The sequence below is a fragment of the Conger conger genome, chromosome 9 (genome assembly GCF_963514075.1).
Source record: "Conger conger chromosome 9, fConCon1.1, whole genome shotgun sequence".
NCBI lineage: Eukaryota > Metazoa > Chordata > Actinopteri > Anguilliformes > Congridae > Conger > Conger conger.
The window spans coordinates 47,738,982-47,765,567 of record NC_083768.1 but is presented as its reverse complement, the minus strand read 5'-3'; the positions used below and the strand labels follow the sequence as shown (position 1 = coordinate 47,765,567).

At 39.8% G+C, this 26,586-nt stretch overlaps 1 protein-coding gene across 1 annotated transcript in view; it reads right to left on the bottom strand.

The window, feature by feature from the left end:
- ctnnal1 (catenin (cadherin-associated protein), alpha-like 1) overlaps positions 1 to 5,758 on the bottom strand; it is a 70,076-nt gene extending 64,318 nt beyond the window's left edge. The window contains exon 1 of the mRNA XM_061255355.1: positions 5,298 to 5,758. Within this exon, the coding sequence (XP_061111339.1) occupies positions 5,298 to 5,393 (96 nt within the window). The 5' untranslated portion in view covers positions 5,394 to 5,758. The remainder of the gene's footprint in view (positions 1 to 5,297) is intronic.
- Positions 5,759 to 26,586: the final 20,828 nt, after the last annotated feature.

Sequence of the window (26,586 nt, the reverse complement as noted above, 5' to 3'; positions counted from 1 at the left end):
AACAAATGAACTGTGAACAGCTCTTTCCCTGTATCCTGAGGACAATTTAGTCAAGCTCGATCTACTCACCACAGATAGCAGCACCTAGGCCTAAATAGAATTACACTTTCTCCCAGGGCTGCAACTTTTTTTTTTTTTCTTTGTTTCTCACACTCTGTAAAAGCCACTGGAAATCCTTATAATAACAAGGATTCTCATCAGTCATTGTTGTCATTAACTCAACTTAGAAGAACTCTCAGAGGCCCAGAGTAGGCAGACTTTTTACAACAGATGGGCAAGGTTTTCGGGAGATGAAAAATGGTCCTGCATGGACTTGGCACATTTCTGTAATGGATTACAGACGCTAATAAAAATGCAGGGGATTTACAATTCAAGCAGTTTGTCATGAAGTTGTGATGACATTGAGAATAACAGATTAGAATGCCCATTAAAACGCACACAAAAGAAACAGTATTTAAAAAGCAAGAGATGCACGACTATAGTCTCGGGTCTTATGTAAAAGGCTTTGAAAGACAAACTCAGGGTCATATACACTCTGAGAGACTGGAAACCCATTCCATTCATTTTCAGTAGCAGCCGGGAGTGTTTTACTGAAACCTTGGGAAAAAAAGGACTGCTTCAGGAATCTTTAGTAAATTTCTAGTTACATAGCTTTATACAGATTTATAATGATATAGCCTTGAGGGTTTCATAGTCATGTAGTTAACTACAGGGAGTACCCCAGGTTCTGAAGTAGTCAAGCAGGCGGTGGCGGATGTTTGGCTCTGTACATAACTGCAGTGTTTCATTAATGCCTATAGTTTCTGATTGTCTAATTGCACATTACACATGGCCATTGCATTATGTAGTAAAATCCAAAGCAACTAACAGCTGATTAGACTACCCAGGAGACAATATGGGGTTAAGAGCTCGTGGCTACACCATGGCTTGAACCACCAACCTTCCGGGTCTCAGTCGTGCACCTTAACCACAAGGCTACAGGCTGCCCTGATTGATAGTGTAACAAGCTTAGTTTTCAGCCGTAGACATACTCTTACTGGCTGAGTTGGCTCTGTCTATAGGCCTACATCATCTTGTGAGAGGCTGCCTCTGAGGATGCACGTCTGAGACTGACTGACCTACTGCTGTCTGTGGAGCTTGATGAAAGTGACCCTCACTCTGAAAATAAACATCCATCCATCCATCCATTATCTGAACCCGCTTATCCTGATCAGGGTCGCAGGGGGGCTGGAGCCTATCCCAGCATACATTGGGCGAAAGGCAGGAATACACCCTGGAGAGGTCGCCAGTCTATCGCAGGGCACACACACCATTCACTCACACACTCATACCTACGGGCAATTTAGACTCTCCAATCAGCCTAACGTGCATGTCTTTGGACTGTGGGAGGAAACCGGAGTACCCAGAGGAAACCCACGCAGACACGGGGAGAACATGCAAACTCCGCACAGAGAGGCCCCGGCCGACGGGGATTCGAACCCAGGACCTCCTTGCTGTGAGGCGGCAGTGCTACCCACTGCACCATCCGTGCCGCCTGAAAATAAACAATTCATTTAAATGTATTCATTCAATTAAGTCTACAATTTTTTAATATATTCTCTACTCTCCCTACCAACTAAAAATGAAGATGGCTAACGACAGCATTATGCAGAGAACTACACAATTGGGATGTGTCATAAGCTACCAGAGATATGTTCACTGCAAATGTTTTTTTGTGTTGTTCACATTCTCCCAAATAAACGAACACATTGCTCTTTTTAACAAAGCCAGTGATTGTCTGCTGCCCAGCAACTGCTTGGGCTTCCATTTTCTTTGGCCATGGTGGAGCTGCAAAAAATGTGAAGATTGCACTAGGCCAGGAAAATTTGCACACTAACAGTAAGCTAATATCAATGCAAACATTTTTCTGAATGATGCGTATAGAATTTGTTACCCTCATGCATACACAAATGTTTTGCTATTAGCACCTATCGCCATGAATTTTCCATCAGCAGCAGTGGAGGCTACATAAGGAAAACATATTGAGAGAACGGAGTAAAGCGGGGACTTTTCTCGACTTAATCAAATTTCAGACAGCATGGAATGGTCACTTATGTGTAAATCAGGCTTTAGGCTATGTTTTCATTTGACTAGTTGCGGTTCAGAAAATGGCAAGTTAACAAGAAAACAAGCGAGATTATCTATAGAATATAGGTAGGTTACTCGGGCAAACTAGAAAGAATGGGGTGTTTAAACTACCTGCGCTCTAGTTGTTGGGAAATTCAGAACACTGGATACTCTAAGAGCTAGCTAATATACCAAACGCAACAAACATCTTTGAGCAAGACTTGAGGCCTATAGGAGTCAGTTGCCTACTTCCTTCAAAGTGAAGATATACACCTTACAGCAAATCCAAATCTTATCATGTGGTACCATGTGAATTTGAAGTACATGTGTGGGGAAAAAATTGTAAAAATAAGAGATGGTTTTTTTTGTTTTTTTTTCAGAAGTTAGACGGTTGGAACTATAACTGCAGAACACACATGTATTCTTCTGCTGGTTGAGCGCAGTGAAGAAGGCAGTAGCTCTGCCTTCAGAAGGTGCGTGGATCACTGCCCTCAACCAGAGGAAGATGTAAGGATGCATGTTCAGCAGTTATAGTCTAAGTTGTAGTTTAGTAAGTAAAATGCTGTATTTTACACCTCATCAGACCCATACTATTACTTAGTTTCCAAATGTCCTTTTTGGAAAACTGCCTAGACATAGATTATAAAAAACAATGTAGAATGCTCATTGTTGGCGATATTGGCCTCAAATTTGAAATGGGGATTTGTCCAGTATTATGACTTGGCTCTGATGTTTTTCTAAGCGCTGCAATAATCTGTCTCCTTTCAAAAACATAAAATATTTTCAGTGAGGATAAAAGCTTCCTCTTGCACGGTGTTTGAGCCTCTAACTTTGCTTTAGTAATATGCACAGTAATTCTGACTCTTTGAAAGCAAACCCCAAAGGAGTACCTTTAGCAATTACATCCATTTAATACATTGTGCCCGCTTTTCAGGACATCAAAACATTTTGGACAAATGGCTTCACAGGTGTTTTTGATTAACCTGGTGTGTTCAATCGCATCCTTAATGCAGGTGAGAGCACTTCCAGGAGCTAGTCTAAGTATTTGTTTGCCTTTCGATGTTATTGGTATTTATCAACATGAGGATCAGAGTTGTGCCAATGAAAGTCAAATAAACAATTATGAGGCTGAGAAATAAGAAAACAAAAGTGAACAACAGAAAACAATAGATGAGACCAAGATTGATTTATATCAGAGTGATGGTAAGAGCATGGAGACCAAATATCCAAAGCACACTCCGTCATCTGTAAAACATTGTAGCAGGGCCGTTAGAGTTTGGGCATCTAGTATATGGCTCGTGAAAAAATAAGAATACACCCACAAAAAGGTGCCACAGGTGCTGGCTCACTTGTCTTCATTGATAATGCTGATAGCAACGGCAGAATGAATTCTGAAGTGTACAGAAGTATCTTATCTGCTGAAGTTCAGCCAAATGCCTCCAAACTCACTGGAAGGCGCTTCATCACACAGCAAGTCAATGATCCCAAACGGAGTGCTCTCCTTAATGATGTTCCGAACAGTTTATTTTGGTACGGCTCTTGTTTGGCCCAGGTTTTTTCCCCTCATTTCTCAGGCTCATAATGGCTTCCTTGCAGACTCCGAATGCAATCAAATGCCTAGCATGAAGACTCTTAAACCACGGGTACGTTCATCAGAAAACCATTTGCTCAGTTTGCCCTCTGAACTGTCTGCAACATTTTTCCAAAAGCTTTCAGGTATGTTTGCTCCAGTTTGGTGGGTGTGTTGGGGATTTAGCCCAAAACTATAATGATATAGCGAGGCGTACGCTTCAAAGTCCGCAGAACGTACTTCTCAAACGCCATAGTAGCAGACCTACGTCAGTCAGTCCACCCACGGTTTTCAATCGATGTTCAACGTGCCACCGATTCTGTTTAAATAAACGTTTTACTACGTTTTGCCTGGGCTGAACGTGACCCTGCATTAAGGAAGCAACTGAATGCACCTGATTAATCAGAAAGCATCTGTGAAGTCATGTTATGCCGCTCTGAATTTGACTATGTATAAAAGGACTGTAATTCCTACATAGATCACCCGATATGGATGTAAATATGCTCATACTATAGCTGACGGTATACACTTTCAGTTCTACATATATTCTTAATTTCACTTCAGGTTTGTTGAGTACCGACGTAAAACAACAGAAATTCCGCCACTGTCAAATATTACGGAATACACTGTGTGTGTGTGTGTGTGTGTGGTTCGCTCGCAATTTAACTGGCGCAGGAATGATAAGGAAATAACTTTTCAAACGTCAGGTTGAAATAGAATGTAATTCAGATAGTCACGCAAGAGTAATTTTCCAAACCAAAACAGTACAAAATCGAAAAAAAACTAGCAGGGTTACTCTAGCGTATGGTAAACAAGCGTGTGTTGAACGTTCAATTGGAAGACCGTTTGTTGCAGGAACAATGCAGGGTTTGTGGCATTTCTTTCAAACACAAGTTATTTCGCGGAGTTTGACCCACGTTGGGCCTCTGCCAAAAACTATCAAGTGGAGATCCCAGCGATAAATCTTTGAAAGTATCAAAAGTCACAAAAACGCGCATGAAGTCTTAAAACTCAGGTAGAGTGGTAGTGCCTTTGGCAACTACGCTTTCCATAACCAACTGTATGCCCTTTTTAGGTTGTTAGTTAGCACTAGCCTTAGCACCAACACATTTCGGACAGCGTCCATTCTCGCAGAACTAGTTAGCCTCATCTAACGATGCATATATTCCTAATTTAAACTACCAGTAACAGTCGCGGCCTTCGTGAAAACAAACCAATTACAAAGTGTGCAAATATAGATAATGTAGTAGGTGAATTTACTTAACGTTAGATTGAAAAGGCTAGCGATCAAGTTATTAATCCATGTAACTTGACGTAATAGCCCACAGTAACGCAACTTTCAAAGAATATAGTGAACGTGAACTTTATTCACACCTGAAGTGTGTGGGGATATTTTCTCTAACGTTAACATTATGCTCAATTAAACAGGCAACTGTGGCAAGCTATTTTGAAAAGGGAGGATAGATTGATCACGCAGCGCACGGTTAAAACAAAGCTCAGTAGGCTAGCCTGTTTCTAGCTATATGGTTACTTGTTTTGCTGTCTTTTAAATTGCACAGTTGGTTTCATATACTCAGTTAGTGTTCGCCACTTAGCTAATGTTACAGTAGGTTCAACTCACCTGGGAAACCAGTGGGATGAGGGTCTGTTCTACCGACCGTGTTTTGATTTCCAGCCCGGAATCAAAGTTACTATTGCCGCAAGGAGACGAAGCCATTCCCGCCGGATTCTTTTTAATCACTGGTGCGACGTACAGGTGAGCGTTTCCGTTAGTGTCCTTATTCGTAGTATGGACTGGAAAGATGCTGTTACCGTTATCGATTAATACTTGCGTTTTTTTTTGTTTTTTTTTTCTGACGATTCCCTCAAAAGTGTCGCACACTTGTAATCCAACCGTATTCTGCGGAGTTTCCCTGGCTACGTCCCTCCGGTAATGCTCTTACAGTTCACCCAACTACAGCAAGCTAGTTGAACGAAAACTGCGCTGTGGCTTCTACTGCAGCAAGACTCGAAACACTATCCGGGAGTAGCCGAGCGGTGACTGACTTTGCCCTGCTTGAAGCACATTCAAAGCCCGGTGACGACATAGGCTACTGCTATTCAATAGTTTTCCGCAGAGCTGCTCTGTTCATATGCACAGTTGCACATTGATATTCATTAGACTTTGAGGATCCTTTGCAATAGCACAGTAAATCTTAATGTAATAATAATTTGCGCAATACCACGGAATTATGCGCGACTACTGGACGATACACGCTTCTATTTATAGCCTATTATTTCGATAATAAATATAAGTTTTTGGGTAGCTAGTGTGCGCGCATGTAATTTATCTGGAAACTTAGCACGATTTCGCTGTAATATTGAGTTTTTGACATGGGCATTATGTAGCTAGTTGGAGGCGCAGTTGAACATTTTTCGTTTTTCCCAAGATTGTTGTGAACCACGCATTGCCTCCACGTATTTATGTCACATCGCGATGAATCCGAGTTTATGTGTTCAGAGCTGTTCACAGGATGCCAATGCGGCGTAGCTACTAAAACGTCACAATTTTGATTTAGTTCACAATTTCCAGCAACCTGCAAATGATTTCATGAAGGACTTGTATCCATTTATCCAACTCCTGTGGTGTTCTGGTTAAATTTGACCGATTTACAATATCATAAATGTGTTTATTTAATCTAATTGTCAATACCATAAGGCTTCATTGATTTTTCCATAAGTCATCAGATCAAATAAAAATGATTATTACCACTCATGAAATTGTGGATGTTTTAATCATATTTTGTACATCTGTGGTGTTTCCGGTCAAATATAGCCAGCCATATGGAATTATAGGTGTGGCTAGATTAAGTTCACCCAACAGTTGGAAATCTCTCACTCACACCCATGCACCAACCCAAATATTCACAAACATCACAGACCGACACACACACTGTTCATGTTATCCTATAATCTATTTTGAGATTTAAGGAGGAGTGCCAGGCCCTACCACCTGAAAAAATTATAATATTTAAAAATATTTTTGAGAGCTGGCGGCCCTTGTTGTAAGGTGTTTACAGACAAAAATTTAACCCTCCTGACTGGCTCAGTGGTCACCCTGATTTCATAGCTTAAATATCAGATATTTTGATATTGCAACTCATGATCTTATAGTGTGGGGGGGAATAGCAATAAAATATTGAACAGCAACCTGTATAAGCCAATGAAAGCCAAGCTGACTGGCAAGCGGAATGTTTGTTTACTCCAAAGTCACTTTGGACCACGGAAGTCATGACTTGTGCCATGCCCAAACTATAACACTCCCCCCACCATGTTTCACAGATGAGAGGTGCTTTGGTTCCTAGGCGGTTCCTTTAAGCCTCCATACTTTGCTCCTTTCATCACTCTGACACAAGTAAATCTTGGTCTCATCTGTCCACAAGGCCTTTTTCCTGAACTCTGCAGGCTCTAGTTACTACTTAGCATTGTAATTGTAACCTGGCCATCCTGTTTTTTCATCTTAACTAGTGGTGTGCATCTTGCCGTGTAGCCTATGTAGATATGTTTGTGAAGTCACTGACACATCCACGCCTGTGTCTTGAAGGGTATTTCTGATCTGGTTTGGTCAGGTATGCAGTTTTTTTCTTCACCTACCAGATCCTTTGCAATTATTGAGCTCACCAGTGCTCTCCTTCTTAATTATGCTCAAACTGTTTATTTCAGGAAGCCTGTTTGGCCTATGTCTCTGACAGTTTTTTTCCCGTTTCTCAGCTTCGTAATGCCATCCTTGATTGTCATTGGCCCAACTCTGCTCCTCATGTTGACAAAAACCAACAGACAACAAAAGCCTAGAATCAAGACTAGATACTGAAAGCTTTCTTATACCTGCACTAGGGAAACAATTGAATACAACGGTCTGATCAGAACCAGTAGAGAAGCCAACTGTCCGATTACTTGGTCCCTTACATTGAAAAAGGGTATGTAATTCCTACATGGATCTGATATGGTAAGTAAAAACCAGCGAATTAAAGGTGACCGCCTATACTTTAACCTCTTCATTTCAATTCAAAGCCAATGTGTTGGAGTACCGAACCAAAAAAACAGAAATTGTACCACTGTCCGGTTTGCACTGTATGTGGAGTATAATAAATGATAAACAATTTGCTTTAATAAATCTGAACGTGGTGATGGCAAAGCTCTTAGTGAAAATATGATGTTGCTATTGACTGTTTCTATTAACTTATTTGTCAACAATTTGTTGAAGAAATAATAATGTGCCTTACATGATGTAGAAGTGTTTTAAAGCCTAGCCTTTAATGGTGCCCATCACTATGGTTTTCTGTTGTAGTGCCAAGACCATCTCAAATGGAAAAATGTCCATCTTAATGGAGTCTCGTTACAGTGTGTAAAAAAAAAAAAAAAGAATAAAAGAATATCTTAAATTGAAACTAAAGGACTGAATTGAATATTTAGTCAACTTCACTTTATTCTGAAGAACCACAGAACATGTATCCACTCAGTATTCCTAAAATCAGATGTGACCTGGGACTAGATGAAGGGTGTCAGGTTTAATGCATTGCACTTTACAGAGGCTCTGGTGCAGAGAAATATGCACATAAAAAGAATATAAAAACTACATTCTGACTTGCCAATGTTATCAAAAGTGGATTCACATCAAATACTCATCGCCTGTCAATCTCCACTAGATCTAGGTCAACATTTCTCTTCGCTTGTGTGCTGTCCAGCTTTTGAAGGTAGCGATTATGAAAATGTGCATATAGCCCAATTAAAGACCAGAGACTTCTGGTTTGCAATGAAATTAGTTGCTATCGCCCACACATTTCATTTATATTAAGCCCAACATTTTAAATCGGTATTAAAATGAGTTAACTTGTCTTAAGTTATCTTATGATAATGTTAAACATTTTTCCACTGAAAGAAAAATGATGTGCAGGAAAAACAGCTGAAATACAGGAACAGACTGACTCTCGAACCACATGGTACTGATCCGACATAGGTGATGGTGAAGACTTGGTTTCCGTTCTGTTCTATATTTTAACATATTTTAAACATATGTTTGTAATAATAAACCTATTGGTTTGACTCATTTAATATTTTAACATTATATATATTTTTTTTTTTGATAAATCATCAATTAATGGTCAGTTCATTTTCAGATAGTATTCAGACCCCATCACACTTTATTGTGTTGTAGATTTGAAATGCAGCCATTTTTGCCCATCATTCTACACTCAATAACCCATAATGACAAAGTGAAAACATGTTTTTATACATTTTTGCTAATTTATTACTTTTAATTCAGCACTAGTCATAGACTAGAAGGCCATTTGGCAGCAATTACAGCTTTGAGTCTTCTCTTGAGTAAGTCTCTTTGTACACTCTTTGTACACCTGGATTTGGGAAGTTTATCCAATTCTTCCTAGCAGATCCTCTCAAGCTCTGTCAGATTCAATGGCAAGCATCTGTGAACCGCCATCTTCAGGTCTCTCCACAGATGTTCTATGGTGTTTAAGTCTGGGCTTTGGCTGGGCCACTCAAGGACAGTCACAGAGACACACAGTGATAGCACATAGGCAACAGCTAGCAGTCAAATAAACTATTATAGAAAATAGTAACTGCAGAATTGGAAGGATCAGCAGATCGTGGATACACTATATACAGTATATATAGTCCTGCATCTTTTTAATAATGCTGCTCCACAATGGTCCCCCAGCGTCCTCAGTGACAGGCATCTCTCTGATTGATTGGCAGGTAACGTTCAGCTGTGTGCGTCAACTGAAGAGCAGTTGTTGTCAGGCAACAGCGTGCATCTTCCAACCAGAATCTCCGCAACCGGACTATGATGTCATTATTTCCACCTGTAGGGGAAACAGACACATGCAGCAGCATGTAAAGCCATATGAAAATAACATGAAAGCAGTGGGATGCAACCGATGGTATTCATATTCACATATGTTCTAACATTTTGCAGAAAGCACTGTTTTTATAACTGCATCGAATCTATTACCCATTGACATCACCATTCATTTTGCCAGACAAAATCTGTTTGTACCCTTCCAAATTCATCCTACTGCTGCCAACCACCATTACATCATCATAAAGATGAGAGAGCCTGTTCCAGATGCAGGCATGCATGCCCAAGCCATCACGCTACCTCCTCCATATTTCACAGATAGGTGATCCTTCTTTTCTCCACACCAGGTTATTTTGGTCGCAACCATCCATAAAACCGTTTGCAGAACTCTTCTGGCTGGTCTCTGTATTTATTTTGTATTGTAGTTTTGCCTTGTTTTGTTGTATTATATTTTTTTGTTCGATTTATGAAAATTAAAAGTTGTGCTGCCTGTTCCTCTTGTGAAACCAAGACTAGACACTGTTCTTTTATGTGTGAACAATCCATGCAACAGTTAACACCTGTCAATCATCCATGAACTTACTTTCGCCACTGAAATTGGGAGATTCAGCATAAAAATGCCTTGTATGGCTGCATCTGGAATAGGCTCATTCATCTTTATTGATGATATAATGGAGGATGACAGCAGTAGAATGATTTTGGAAGTGCACAGACAGAATTTGTCTGCCTTTGGAGAAAGAAATTCCTCCAACCTCATCGGCCAGCAAGTCCAGAAAATGACCAAAAACACACTGCCAGCGTAACCAAAGCATTCATCAGTGGCAAAACGTGGAAAGTTTTGGACTGGTCAATCAGTTACCTGATTTAAATCCAATTGAGCAAACATTTTACTTGCTGAAGACCAAGTCGCCTTTGTTTTGGAGGCTCATTTCCTGGTCTTGTTGAGAGATGTCTCCTCATGCGCCGATATCCTTTAAGTTATTGTGTTATTCAGACAATAATGTGTGGACAAATCAGGGACAGACTGTGTCACTGCCCAGTAACTCTAGCTCATGCACTGGAGGAAACGCACACGGCATCCCAACTGCGCACTCTGTGGTCTCCGGGTCCAAATTGTACATCATTGCGACACCTGTAAACTTGACTTCCACAGTTTCAAAGCGCTTTTCGCAAGCTTGGATAGTCAGTGGGTGATGTAACAGGCACTTGATCCAGATTTGTTCTACAGTCTACATACTGAAGACAGAAACCCCCTAAATATCACCTGAAAGTAGGTGCACTGAAGGCCTGGAAAGGCATTTCCAAAGAAGATGCCAAATGATTGGTGATGTCCACCTGTCGTAGAATGGATGCAGTTATTAGGAATATGCAACCAAAGATTAGACTTTATTGCTTTGATTTACTTTTAAGTTCATCCATCAACTTACTTTTACATAGCTGAAAAAGTCAGACATTTCTGTGAAGTGGTGAAATATCCATCCATCCATCCATTATCTTAACCCGCTTATCCTGAACAGGGTCGCAGGGGGGCTGGAGTCTATCCCAGCATACATTGGGCGAAAGGCAGGAATACACCCTGGACAGGTCGCCAGTCCATCGCAGGGCACACACACCATTCACTCACACACTCATACCTATGGGCAATTTAGACTCTCCAATCAGCCTAACCTGCATGTCTTTGGACTGTGGGAGGAAACCGGAGTACCCGGAGGAAACCCACGCAGACACGGGGAAAACATGCAAACTCCGCACAGAGAGGCCCTGGCCGACGGGGATTCGAACCCAGGACCTCCTTGCTGTGAGGCAGCAGTGCTACCAACTACCATCCGTGCCGCCGTGGTGAAACATACACATGTTAAAACCATGAAATAAAAGCTGATTGTCTGTACTTTTGTCTGGTATTCATCTTTAGATATCCAGAAGAACCTAAAATTCTTGGTCTAACTTCTCTGCTGTTGTTGCCTGTGTTTTGTCAATCATGTCATTTTATTGAGCCTGCATTTCTCTTTTATTGAAAAAAAGATTAGATCCCCTGCAATGTCGCTCATATCATCTAATATCACCAGTGTAAACATCCTGGGGAAGGTACAGGCACATAAACTGAAATCTGTTCTTCCTTCCATTATTTATCCTGATCAAATGGAAGCTATTACAAAGCTTTATTTCTTTAAACCTAGTGTCTCATACTAGGGAGTAGGGATTTGGTTAACTTTACTGTACTAATGATAATACATGCTGCTCTGATTACCTCATTACCTCCCGCTACATTGAGCAATATGACAGAGGTGCTGTTTGTCGCCTTTGCTATTTTGACTGATAATTGAACCCCTTGTCTGGGTGGTATGTATGCATCAGACCCAGCCACCTAATTGTCCAGTATTCTATCTCTTAAAAGGTTTACCTTTTGAAATGGTAAGAACAAATATATCGGAAAACCATTTTTCAACATAATATCTCTGCTCTTGAACCAGGGGTTATGACGTTTATCATATCTTCCACCATCTCTGCTGGGGTGCATTACATGCAAATTCTTCTAACTTTTTCATTTTCACTGGATAATACCTATTATTTCTGAATACGCATAGAAAGGGAAATATCTCTGTATATGCAATGCTTCCTTCAAAGACCCGGTTAGTGCCTAACTCCTGGAATTCACATTATTCAGATTTTTTTTATTACCCTTGGTAAAAACATTTAATTTGCCTGCTCATTGTGGAGGGAGATGTGAAATGCCTTCTACATCCGAGAGGTGGTTAAGACAGATAAGAATTATGATGTCCTGGTCAACCAACATTTGCTGTATTTCATCATGGACAAGCTTTCATTTACAGGACACAGGACCTTTATGGATGAATTCTTGTTGCTCAACCTCTATCTCAGCTCATATGAGGATCATTGCCTCTTTCAATTCCCAGAACCTGTAATAATCCTGCTGTGAAACATTCAGTAAAATATGGGCTCAATTTGGGACATTTTGGCTTTCAGTCACTCTTTCAGCTTTCCCCAGTCACTGAGAATCATACTTTTGCTCCCATATATCCCTAATAATTGGTACAGAAAGGGCTTGAAATGTCTGAATGATTTTTTTTTTTAAACAATTTCTTTGGCTCTTTTAAAAATGGGTCCATGTGTATGACATCACAAACTCAAACTTTATCAGGTTTTTACATGCAAGGCGGTATGAATGCAGTCAAATACCCAAACCTCCCAGCAGTCCCATCAATGCACTGAATGTGGAATCACAGTTACAACATCTAGGCTGGGTAATTGCATTCCTAATTTGAATGGTCAGTCCATGTCTACCCAGGGAATGGTACAGGAGCAATTTAATATGGTACTTACAGATGACTTATGGCTCACTCCCGGCACCTGCCACCTAGTGATTTAATTTAAAGTTCTTTGGTGACTTCATAACTAAAACATAATTACAAATGCACCCAGAGGATCTAACATCTGGTGGACCTTGTAGCGGATGTAAAACAGTCCCAGCCTCATTTTCACTCAGTCTCATTTCCACCAACAGGTCATGCCCTGGATTAATGAGTTCTGTACTTCAGAGCCTCAACCTCTTTCCTGAATAATGAACAGTGTTTGAAAAGTTATTTTTTATTTTGATAAATGTAGAGCTAATTTTCCAAAAGTTAATGGGGAAGGTGATGAAGATTAAGTCAACAGCGGCAATGAAGATTAAACTGCAACTTCTGATGATAATGATGGCTCATGAAGACAAAGGATCTTGATGATGATGATAATGACAAAAACACTGGTGGTGACAAAGGTTATTTAGCACAATTTATAGTTTCATTTGAAACAATATAAGCATCAAATATAAGACATAAATAAAGCTGATGCAGGAAACCAAGCATTGCAAACCACTCTGAACAGCCTTTTTCATTATTATCTAAATTAAATATAATTAAATATTTTTACAAGATTCCCTTGCAAAGATTGTTTTCATGAAATAACAGGCAATAAAATCATTTTATTGTTTTCATTATTCTTTTTATTATTCACACATTTGGAGACAGTAATTGGCATTTTCTCCAAAATTTGGGATTGCCTGTGTTCACCTCTTTGCCCACTCCCACCTGTCGTGTACCCCTCCAGAACCTTCCTCAGAACTAATCTTTCTTTCACATTAGGCAACTAGTAAGACAACAAAAGAAGAGTTACTGTCTATTAAGAGTACAGAACTATGTTCAATGTCTGCTAATGACATTGGGCTCAGACTGTATGTATGTATATTTCAGGAATCCATTAAATAGACAGTTTGATTGGCATATCTACTATACAATATATAATAAGTGTGAGTTTAATTATTGCTTTAACATATTTAATTGACTCCCTGGGACTTGACTGATGAATCATTTACTGAAATAACAAGTGCGATTTTAATGGGTTGTTTACTCATATAATGAAAAGTACTATTTTGTACTATTTTGTTCTTAAACTGATATCCATAAATTGTCAAAGAAATGGAAACTAGAATATTTGCCTCTCTCGCTGAGCGATCAGGAAAAAAACCTCCCTCCGCCTGCCCTTCCACTGCCTTGGTTTGTTTTTCTTCCCAATGCACTGCGATTCCAATTTCAATATAAGTCCCTTTTATATTGCAGACCATGACTCAACACGGGAGAACTATGCCTTGTAAATACGTATGTAGATATGTTGGGACACTGAGATGGGTGAATTATGCTGTTAAGCTGAAATCCATCTTGAAAGTATGTTCATGCCCAGATTGAATAACTGGGCTATATGCATTTCACCTACTTGCACTATAGCACAGATTTAATGTGAACAATGAGTGTATATATAGACAATTTTAGCCCCAAAAAGTGCCAATTTATTTGCACCAAGTGTCGTGTTGTGAATGTCTTGTGAATACAAGGTACTGGGCACGTCGGATGGGACTAATGCAAAATAAACATTGTTGAGGTTCCTGTGAATGACTGGTATTGAATGTGGTTATTTTCCTATGTCAACAGTGAGGTTTGCTGTATCATGGGGTTATTGCTATAGTTGAAAACAAACAGACCTCACTGTTTGCTTTGAGCCACAGAGCCAGACCTTGCGGTTATTTACCATGGTTTACACAACATGCCAGGCAACCATTTCCAGATTGTATATATAGGTGTTCTACTGCAAATTGAACACCCTTCCAGCTCTTATCTGTAAAATATTGGGGAAAAACCAAACCACAGAGGCATTGCTACAATAAAATCCAGAACTTCAGTTTCAGTAAAAATGAAATGGCTAGAAACATTTCATATGTTTTTCTCAGTTCCTTTATGTTACCCGGATACTGATTGTGATTTCTTCCAGAAGCTACCATAGTTGAATAGCAGAACTATATTAGGTTCTCCTTTTCTCTCCTCCTTAATCAACACTTCCCTTTCATCTGGCACTATGCCCTCTGCCCTTAAGAGGGCCAGAGTCACTCCTCTTTTCATAAAACCTACTCTTGACCCCTCTACTCCTCACAACTACCGGCCTGTCTCCCTTCTTTCCTATCTAAAACCCTGGAACGTGCTGTCTGTTCTCAACTGTCTACTCACGAACAGTACTGTGCAGAAGTCTTAGGCACCCTAGACTTTATTTTTTTTGTGTGTGTTAGTATAAAAGAACACATTTGAGATTTCCAAATATTCATTTTCCAAAAGATTTAATTTTACAGGGCCATTTTTGTATTTAATTAAAAAAGTAACATATTTCTGTTACCAATGTATTACTTTTAACATAAAACCTTGATCAAGAAGAGATCAGAAGCAAGGAGCCAGCCAAAGTCTGCAGAAGAACTGTGGCAATTTCTCCAACATGCTTGGAACAACCTCCCTGCTGATTGTCTTAGCCAACGCTGTCCTGCAGTTCTATATCTCAGAGAAGTGATGCAGTTTTAACGCCAAAGGGTGGTCACAAAAAATATAGATTTGATTCCGTTTTTAACTATTCTGCCAAATTACAAAAATGTAATGTAAAATGTATAGTATGTTTATTTAGGGCCTTTCATTGAATTATTTTTGAAAGAATCTTATCTGTACAGAATGTTATACAGGTGCCTTATCTGAACAAGACTTTTGCACAGTACTGTATATTTCCATTTTATTTGAGAGAATGGTTTGTTTTATACTGTAGGTAGAATATATCCAGACATGAGTTAATGATTTGCCTACTATTACATGACATGCAAAACATTAATTGGAGAAATGGCTGACACACAACCACTGTTAGACATTACCATTCTTCCATTAGGAACAATGCTTGCAGTACCAGCTGTACAGGTCTCCAGTGGCTCAACACTGGACAATCTGCATACCCTGCTGAGTGTAAGGAGCCTAAATATTCTCTGAACACTCTCAATGGACTCTCTGGACTATTCAATGAGTCTGCTCAATTTCAGGCATCAATACATGTCGAGTAGTCTGTATTGTACACCACTACATTCACATCATGGTGTTCCATCCATTTAAGGGCTGCCAAAGAGTGTTCTGTTAAATGTCAAATTATGCAGTTGTACCAAGCATCCATTAATCAACCGTGCATAGGCAATCTCCTTACTTTTAGCATGTCTTTGGTACCTCCAGTTAAATAGTTTCCTGGGCCAAATATGCATTTGCATTACTTTCCTAGAGATCTTGACATTAATGCCAACTCAACATTTTCACAATCTGATTTAAATTGTAAATAACATTGAGGTAAATCTTTGATCATTTTTCAGTGGCCATCAAAGATGCTGGTTTGAAATCTGGAGGGGGTTATGCATAGGATGACTGATCAATTGTGAGCCATTCATGAGAGAAATCTCTTTCTTTCAGGGTTAGCAGAGCGAGTCCCTTTCATCTGACTAAAGCAACTGAATGATAGCTTTGCTTACCTGTGATGTCTACCTTGTACATACATAATGCCATATGGGGTATGAGATCTCTCATTACCATGAAGGGTTAATGTTATTCACATCATACATACAGACACATTTTATTCTTAGTGCCCTTAAAAATCGCTCAGACAGTTTATGAAACTTTAACACTTTCAATGCAATCTACTGTATCACTGGGGGTAATGTTCTTCTCAACTTCTATATGGTATTGTATTTTCTATAGGATGCTGTTTCATTGATGATATTGCATGTAAAAATGCTTGCACAGTAGACCTTTCATTAGACAGCTTTTAATACTTCAGTTTTATTTAAAGTGTAAAATAAGATGTGCACTGGACTACTGAACTTCAGCTTTAAATAAAAGTATATTTAAATTCTTTATTTTATGAATATTCCATCCAATTAGTAGTATGAACAAAGATTGTGAAGATTGTGAAGTGATCAAAATATTTTTTGATCTTAATAATACTTTTCTTTCATCATGTTTTAGAATATATTTCTATAAGGGAGGATGTGGATTTAAAATGAGGGGTCGTTCCTTTAGCACTGAATTGTGGGGGGAAATGTGAGATTGTAAAGATTGTAAAGTGATCAAAATATTTTCTGATCTTAATAATATTTTTCTTTCAATATGTTTTAGAATATATTTCTGTAAGGGAGGATGTGGATTTAACAAGAGGGACGTTCTTTCAGCACTGAATTGTGGGGGGAAATGGAGAAAAGTGTGACTGCAGTATTTGCTGCTCATAACATTGCTGGCTTAACTTTTTTTTCTCATTAAAACCCACAAATTGAATGTGTTAATGTCCCCTAATTATGCAACATCGAAAGTAATGGCAACAGCAGCCCTCTCCAACAGCTGAGATGAAAGAAGTGTCCGTCTCTTTCCGGCCACAATGCACTGTCCTGGAGTCGCTGCAAATAGCAGACATCATTTGCGTTGCAGGACCATTGCTGCTCTTGCTGCTGCTATTAAAGTGATCTTGTGTGCTTGAGCTCAAAGCATTATGCTCTCCAGTCTACTGTGGCATCCTTCAACCACTGCTTCGATTTGCTTAAAAACTCAGCCAATTACATAACTGGACTTTCTAGACTCCATTGTTAGCTGGCAACAAACGACACAAGGGAAAGCACACCAGGACAAAAATGAGACAGAATCTGCCAATTTCAGGGTTGCTGCAGTCAGCCGAGAGCTCCGATCTGATTATATATTTATTTCTTTGCTGGGTACATATTTGCCTTGCCTGGAGCGAGCCTGATCTTGATCACTGGCTGTGTCCCATTATCCAGAGTTTCCGTTCTTTCCAGCTGATGCTGGGAGTGCAGCGAGACTGTGGCGCTCTCGTGTCGTGCTGTAATCCCATTACCACCTCTCAGGATTTCAGCTCTGAGGTCAATGATTGCCAAGCAGAATTCAAAGACCTAAATTCCACCCTAAAACTGGAAAGGTTATAGGAGGCCAAGGCCAAAGAGGCATGCACATCTGTTGCTCGTTGCATGTGGGTATCAGATAAAGCCTCCATGCTTGCTGAGAAGCAAGCATATTCGGGACATGAACACCGACCGTCCATTTCTTCAGTCGAGCAAAAGGGCGGCCTGTAGAGTAGTGGTTAAGGTAAATGACTGGGACCCGCAAGGTCGGTGATTCGATCCCCGGTGTAGCCACAATAAGATCCTTTGGGCCCTTGAGCAAGGCCCTTAACCCTACATTGCTCCAGGGGAGGATTGTCTCCTGCTTAGTCTAAACAACTGTATGTCCCTCTGGATAAGAGTGTCTGCCAAATGCCATTAATGTAAGTAGGTCAGCTGTTGAAGCTGTTGCTTGTGAGAGGTGAAGGAGGGGGCTGTGACCCTTTTCACTGGAACCCTGCTATCCTGGCCGATGGTATGGCCAATGATACATCAGCGTTCTGGATTTGAGCCAAGCTGTAGGGTATACTAGTGCTGTAGGGTATACTAGTGCCAGGTCTGCCTCTCCAAAGCCCTCTTTTAACCATCCTATTATGTGTATCCTATTAACCACTCAGTGTTTGACATTTCTTAAAAACCAATTCACCATTTTTTATATTGATACTGTATGATTTTTCTAATTTTCTAATTTCGTGGGATAAAATAGTATAAATGCAACAAACATAATGCTATGCGTCCTGTACCAACTTGGCATATAAATGTGTTGTGCAGTGTTATTTTTACCCTCTGTAACTGTATAAAATGTAAGAAAATATACAACCATTTTTCTTTTTTTCTCAGATTTATTTGTGAATGATTCTGCTGGCACTTTCCCATGCAGGTGCCCAACTTTCACTTACAGTTCCTTAGACTGTAAAATGAGATATTTCTAACTGATTTGTCATATTTATGGATAAAAGGCTAGTAATTCGGAAGGCAATAACAAGACAACACACTTTGTATAAAACATTTTCTATTACAACATTTTTTGTATTTATTTCAACAGTTGGGCTCAATTTGACCTCAAATGTAAAACCCATATAAAATCTGAACATAATAGGAGGGTTGAGTTTGTTCTTCTCTAAAACGTCTGTGGTGACACAATACATCCATTCTCATGAGAGGCTCCTCTTTCTGACTTATTATATTTGCAAGATTCTGGAGGCTTTCAGGAGTGCTCAATATTTTCTGTGCATCTGTGGCGCGGCTGTTTGACCTGAGGAATTCTGGAGATTAGCTATAACTGAACGCCCATCTGTCCTATTTTTCATGCTAAAGTAGTGAGGCTAGTTTCACTGATGTACAGTCTGTCCAAGAGCTGAATTATAAATCAAGCGAGTAAAGCCTTCTGTAAAATGCTTTCCAGCTTGGTGCACCTGGTGTATTCTTCCACTGATATATTTGTCAGTATATCTCACTTGTCAATACGGTCAGAACTTTTGCCAGTGAATGTTTGCACTGGGGTAATATTCATCAGCAGACTGAAACAAAAACAAAAAGGCTCTACCTGGAGCGTTCCGCGTACACCAGTTTCCACTCGCTATAGGCCACGAAGTTACCGCGAGGTAACTGGGTGTGTCCGTAGGCCTGGTAGTGCGCTGTGCAGCATTCAGCCTCTGTCCGAGTCTCGGAGCAGATGAGCTGAAGCGAATGGCCAAAAAGGGTGCGTCGAAGAGAAGAAGCAGAAGAGGCAGAAAAAGCAGAAGAGAGATCCCAAGAACGTGTCTTGCTCTTATACCGTACCGTTTATTGCTCCCGCTATTACGGGATTGGCTGAACCAAGTTAGACGTCATTCGTGGTGGACGTCGCAGAATTTTCCTGTGGGAATGTGGAAGTTGTAGTCCCTACACTAATAAATCTACAATCTCACAAACACTCACCACACACCAGCAGAGGTGGAGAGAACAATATTTTTGCCAATGGAATCAAGGGATGATTAGGTGGAAGTTTGAAAGAGCCAGGATTTGGGATTTAGCCAGGACACCAGGGACCCCCCAGCCTTTGTGTCATGGACTCCTTAATGACCACAATGAGTCAGGACCTCAGTTTAACATTTTATCTCAAAGGCAGCATCTCCTACAGCATAGTGCCTCCATCACTGTGCTGGGGCATTGGGGATAATTTGACAAGAGGGAAGTTCACCCCCCTACTGGCCCACCAATACCACGTCCAGCAGCAACTTAGTTTTCCCAGTAGGTCCCCCATACAACCAAGTCCATAGCTGCTTTGCTTTTGGCAGGAACATAGTGCATGTTGGTATGGCTGCTGGATACTTTGGTTGCAGGAATTAGGGTATACCCTATCCTTCCCTATATCCTAATTGGTTTGGGTGTAAAGCCATTAGCCTACTATAGTAGATGGGCATGAATTTGACTACTCTCCACAGATGACTTCACAAATAGATCTATAGATGCTACACTGCAAGATGCAAAACACTAGTTAGCTGTAAAAGCAGTTTACTTAGTAGTACCTAAAGGAGCCTGCAGAGTTCTGCAAAGTGTGTTCTCTCCTATTCCGGCCTTCATTTTTCTTGCCATCCATCTGTAGAGCATTGTCATTAATCATCCTATCTCAAGAGTGTGGAGATGGTGAGAGATTTTCCGTGTGATTCCATCAGCTAAAACCTCTTCTGACAAAACTGTCCCCAGACTTACTAAAAATCACTGTCTGCATGCGCATCTTGGCCTAGCGACAGCCAAGTCTGACAGTACAGTCATGTCACTCAACAGAAAACGCAGTGCTACCTCCCAATTGTGTCAGTAAAGGCACCAGATAAGAACAAATCCGCAACACAGTGTCACATTCGAGCGACAAAATGACAAGTGTTCCCTGATATTCCTGACTCAACAGGTGTTTGCCAAGACCTGTAATATTTGGACATTTGAAAGATAATGTCCTGATCATGACCTTAATTGAATCAGGGTGCATCTGACCAGGGCTGTGCACAGTATGATCACTAATCATACTGAGCATGTGCAGTGAGTTGAGCAGGGACCTGTTTCTTAATCCACTCAGCCTGTAATCATTGTATAACAGCTTCACAATTGTACAATGGAAAAAGTGTAATATTCAGGGTCATGGGGGTGCTGGAAGCTATTCCTGTGTGCATTGTGATAGAGACAGGAATACACCTGGACTATGAGAGAGTACTTGCACTTATTCTGAATACTATAAGAATTATAGAGGTATAAATGGCAGAATAATATAAAAAGAAGTATACACGTGAAATAAGCAAAGATAAAATGTATAGCAGGTGTGCATCCTGAAATTTCATTTTACTGACAAGTTCTTTAAACACTTAATCTTTTCATTTGATTTTTTCCCGTTTGCCTTTCAGTTATTTCAAAGGTCAAGGTAGTACAGTGTTTTGTACTAGACTCCCATTCAGTTTAAATACAGAGTTAGCTTCTGTCTTATATAACATCATTCGGTTGGAGGTTGTTGAAATGAATGCAAAATATGTAAAATAATAATAATTTGTTTCAATGGTTCCCTGCATTACATATGTATTGTGATTTGGTGGATTAGTCAGTCCACTGTAGTCATATTTTATTACATAAAGATACATATTAAATAAAACATTTTATGAAACCCCATGATAAAAAATGGCTTTGATTTTCAGAACTATTACATCCCCTTCTTCTATATAACAGTACGATAAATTGTGCTTTGTCTGGAGGTAATGACTGAGGGAACAAAACCTCTCATTTGCTCTGGGCCTCATCTTTGTGTTACAACAGATGGCAGAAATCACATATTCAATTACGCATTCAGGAATTTTTTGACATTTGCACTTTTTAGACTTTGTGCATTTAACAGTGCATTGCTTGATATTACAGATTTCCATGTCATTGGTCTACCCAATGTCATACAGATGATAGAGTGTGTGCTGATTAAGAATGAATGATAGTTACTCAATATATATATTTATTTAAAATATAATAATATAGTAATAATAAAAATAAAAGTAGTCACCCACTCTCTGAGAGATAAACTCTTGATAAACTTTTGAGATACAAATGGCTATAGTGCTGATTGAGGATGTTGCACCATCTACTGGACAATCTCCTTACAAAATAACGCACTGAATTAATATTTAAGCATTTAACCTTACAGCTGGAATATAGATAGCAGGTCTTTATTTACAATGAAATGAAGCTAAATGACATTGAAAGGAAATTAAATACAACAATGAAGTATTATGAGCCATTACTTACCAGAGACAGGGTTTCATTCTTATCCTTATTCTGAAGTTATGCCTATTTTTTTAACATCCTTTTTTGAATTTGACTATGTCATATGATAAATGTATAATGTAGCACAGAATAATTGCAATATTACAATACATCTTAATCTGCCTAAGGCCTAAATTACGGTGTACAAATACTGTAGATATGCTTGGATTATATCTGAATTGATAGTGAGATATCCACTTTCTGGCAGGCAGTCTTTAAGAAGCTGCAATTCTTTTAACCATATAAGTACAGATATTATAAGCTTGCACAACTCAGTCATGGGAAAATAAGTGTGGTGAGCCAGAACACAAGGTTATTTATACACACCCGCAGAGTAGGCTACTGTTCTCTGTTTATTTAAAATGATTAATTCCAACTCGATGCATTAAGGCAAAAGTAATCAATCATGAAAAGGGATGGTTTGAATATATCATCCAGATAGCCATAAAACCAGACAGGCCCTTTTTCATGCAACTAAATTGTATACGTAATTTTATACATAATAAAGATTCCAGGCCAATTCCTCCCCCCAAATGCCCATTATGTGATGGCTGACAACCCTTTTGAAGATAAATGCACTTATGTGGTCAGATTATAATAAAACAATATTCAATATATTTAGTCCACAATGTATACAATATTTTACTGCAAAACAAAACTGAAGTCAAATATCCTATTTAATAAAATATCACAGAGATATAGTTTAAATATTAAAGAAACAGATCAACTTGATGTCCCTTTTGACCGTATGCCTTATTTTGAACTTTTCATTTCAACACACTTGAATGTTAAATAATTTAAAATAATCTTTAAATAATCTGACTCCACCCTTCGACATAAACTAATACAGGCATATTCAAAAAAGGACATTTTGGATTGGTTGTTTTTCCTCCGAAAGGTACATTTGAAATGACTTACACTTGAGTGAAATATTATCAATATCTTACTGAAATATAACTGTAGGATTGTCAAATAATACCATTCTAAAATATCTATGCACGATAATACAGGTCCAGTGATAAAAAGGTCCAAAAGGTCCAAAAGGTAATACAGGCCAACACTGGTGACAGGAATACTGGTGGCCAATCTATTGCAGGGCAATGACAGAAAGAGAATTGCTACATAATGTTAATATCGTATTTTTTGTTTGAGCCATGCCACGGAGGAGACTCCGCACCCGCAGCAAACCCCGAAAACCCCCACCAAGCCGGCACTCCTCCCAGCCAGCTGTCGGGGCCCTGTTGTCGGGAGGACATCAAGGCCAGCCCCCTGGACTACCTGCAGGACCTCCTGACGCGTGTCACGGAGGCCTATCCCAGGCACAAGACATACCTGGGTGGGTGGCCTATGGAGGACCCTAAACCTCTGAATTGCTCCAGTGTAGATCGTCCCCTGCTTGGTCAACTGTAAGTCGCTTTGGATAAAAGCTTCAGCTAAATAATAACAAACAAAAACTAAAAATAAAATAGAAGTGCCCATTAGAACCTAGAAGTGAAATTAGAATTTTCACAGATGTGACACAGACATCTCAGCTGGGGCAGGCGATCTCTGGACGCGAGCAGAATCTGGGCAGAAGAAGTACGATTTTGAATGTGTACAGCGGTGAAAAACCCATCCCTCCTCTTCTTCACCCACACTGGTTCGACGCTGCTGTGGCCAGTCAGCCTCTCGGGGACTCACACCACAATTTTGATAGGCAGGTAAACCCGCCTCCTGGCTGAGAGCTGCCCTCATTGGAAAATAGCTACAGGGAGCGATGAAAGTCTGTCTTCGGATGTCGCAGACATCAGATTTTTTGCCCAGAGCAGTTGGTTTATTGCTAGCTGTTGGAATGTAAAGAGAATGTCAGCAAATATTACCAAAATAAATCGCCTTCCCCAGCTTTAAATGAAAGAAACACATAGAGATGCATTTATTCCTTGACACCATCACACGGAGATGTGTGTACAAATGAGGGAGGAAGGGACATTGAGGCTAACATCAGCACACTCTTTTCAAGTAGTGTATGTGTCCAGAAGCCAGGATATTACCTTTATTAAGGGCTTCAATTGCAAAGTACTCTCCACTTCCTTTCAATTCTGCCAACATGACCTGGACAAACAGGTAAGGAATACAGAGAAGCATACAAAAATATAGATGGAAAAGAACAAGAGAGATGGAGTGGAATATATGTTTAAGTGAGTGCTTTAGTAATCATTCATTATAGTTCTGAGATTTACAGACCACTAGATGATCAGACCCTACCTTTCCAAAAAGACCCTGCCCAACACTTTGTGTAACACAAATTTCTTCAAGGAGATGAAATTGTGGAATCACAATTCAAAGTGGGATGAGTTGGGATTCATTCCCAGCTCGCTTTGGATCAGCACTGCCTTTTTTAGACCCACTCTGGAAAGGGGACTGCAGCCTTTTCATCCTGGCTATATGTAATATGTCCTGCCTTTTCTAACCGGCTAAAATCCAGGTCCCTTAAAATTTCACCCAGATCACACTCAAACTGGTACATTCAGTTCATACAGAATATGAGACTTTGTCCATTTCTGTTTGGATCCTGGTTTCTGTTTGATCAAGTTGATGTTAGATTTGCTCATGCTCTTCTTGGATCTTAGGTTGAATTTTTTTCAGTCGTTTAGGTTAGTTTAGTTTATTAGTTTATTAGTTTATTTGACAGGGACAATACACACTTAAAATGTGCCAGAATTAGCCAAGAAGGCTAGTCTTCATCTGTAGTCCCTGGCTATGCTGCCACTGAGCAACCAAGTCCTGAAGGTCCCTTTGGAGGTGGATGAAAGTTTCTTCTAGGTCATGTTGAACCTTGTCTTGTGGTACTTTCAGTCCATGCTGAAAATGGGATTCCAGTTTTTTCAGGTCACATCAGATCCAGGTCACTAGGTCACTTAGTATCTGCTTATTCTTTCCACCCAGCTTTTCAGCTTTTCCGGTCAGGTTATGCTGACTTTTGGCAACTACAATGCAGTCTGTAAGTATTTGGACAATGCTACAATTTATCTTACTCAAATTCGAGCCTATAGTTTGGCCTCTGCTGTTTCTCTTCTTATTTTTCAGCCTGAAAATTACTTACTCGACTGTCATTAGCACAACTATTGTTGTCCTCATGTTGACAAATTCCAATAACACACTCCAAAGCCTATCATAAGCCTAGAATCAAGACTAAATACTGAGAGAGGTTTAATACACTTGACTAATCAGAAACAGCAGAGAGGCCAAATGTCCAATTACTTTTGACCCCTTTTGAAAAATGTATGCAATTCCTACACAGATCACCCAATATGGACGTCAATACCCTAAAATGATCTCCCTTTGATCTTTGTATAAATTCATTCCAGGTAATGCTGGTATTTTTTCTCAGGTTAATTTGTACCTGGTTGATATTTTTTCAAGTTCATGTGGGATCCAGGCTGCTGTTCATCACGATCGCAGTGTATCTGGGCTGTCAGCATCTCCAGACCAGCATAGTGATGCATATCCTCATAAACAAAGGGAGGTCATATGCCCCTATTCTCTTGATCATGGTGAATGACTGCCCCTGTTTTTCTTAGTCCAACCTGCAGGCAGTGTTGATCTGGTTTTCCAGAATTCCCCCTGCACAATCTGCCAGGTTTCTCTTTTGGCAGACAACCAAGACACTTACTGAAGAAAAGCAAACATAAAGCACTATCACCAAAGTTGGTTGTGAATATTACTGTTTGTGCTGGTTTGTGCTGAATTTGTTGTTTAGTGCCATTATATTTATTTAGATATGAAGCGTTTTATTATTAGCCATGACGTCATCTTTCACCCCAACAAGCTCTGAATCGGCCCAAAGTGGTGTCATCGGCACTCTATGCTGTCAACTGGGGCCTCCTTGTATGGGTTAATTGTGAATACTGAAACAAATCTACCCCCACATTCATGGGAGCTGCGTGGGAAATGCTAGGAACAAGTAAGCGCTCCTTTCAGTGTAAGATATATATTTCAAAAATGAATTCATTTGACCAACTTTGATTGCCCAGTCCACTTGATCCTTCTGATCTGCTGTACAGGAGATTACTGCCTCCCCTGAATAATCGGCTAGATCAAAACACAAATGCTGTGTTCAACATCTCTTTTCCATCCCATCAGGCTGTGAAGATTCACAGATTTGTATAAGGACTGAAAGGGTTTGTTGTAGGACAGAAAATAAATCCTGTGATATAGTCTAATCTGCGCTGATCAAGAGAAGTTGAGCGCTGCCAAAGAGTGCTCATGGTAAAAAAAAAACGAGGCTAATGAAATCAGGTGGTTGAACTGGTTGGACAGAGAGGATAGCTCTTCTTCCCTTTTCTACTGACTCAGTTACAATATCTGTGAGTGACTTCAAAATGGTTAATAGCTATTGAAAGTAATTTAGACATGAGGATAAATATGCAAAGGCTAGTTTGAAATAAGTGCAATGATAGTACATGGTTATCAATATGCAAACACATTTTTACTTTAGATAATTGCATGAATACGTAG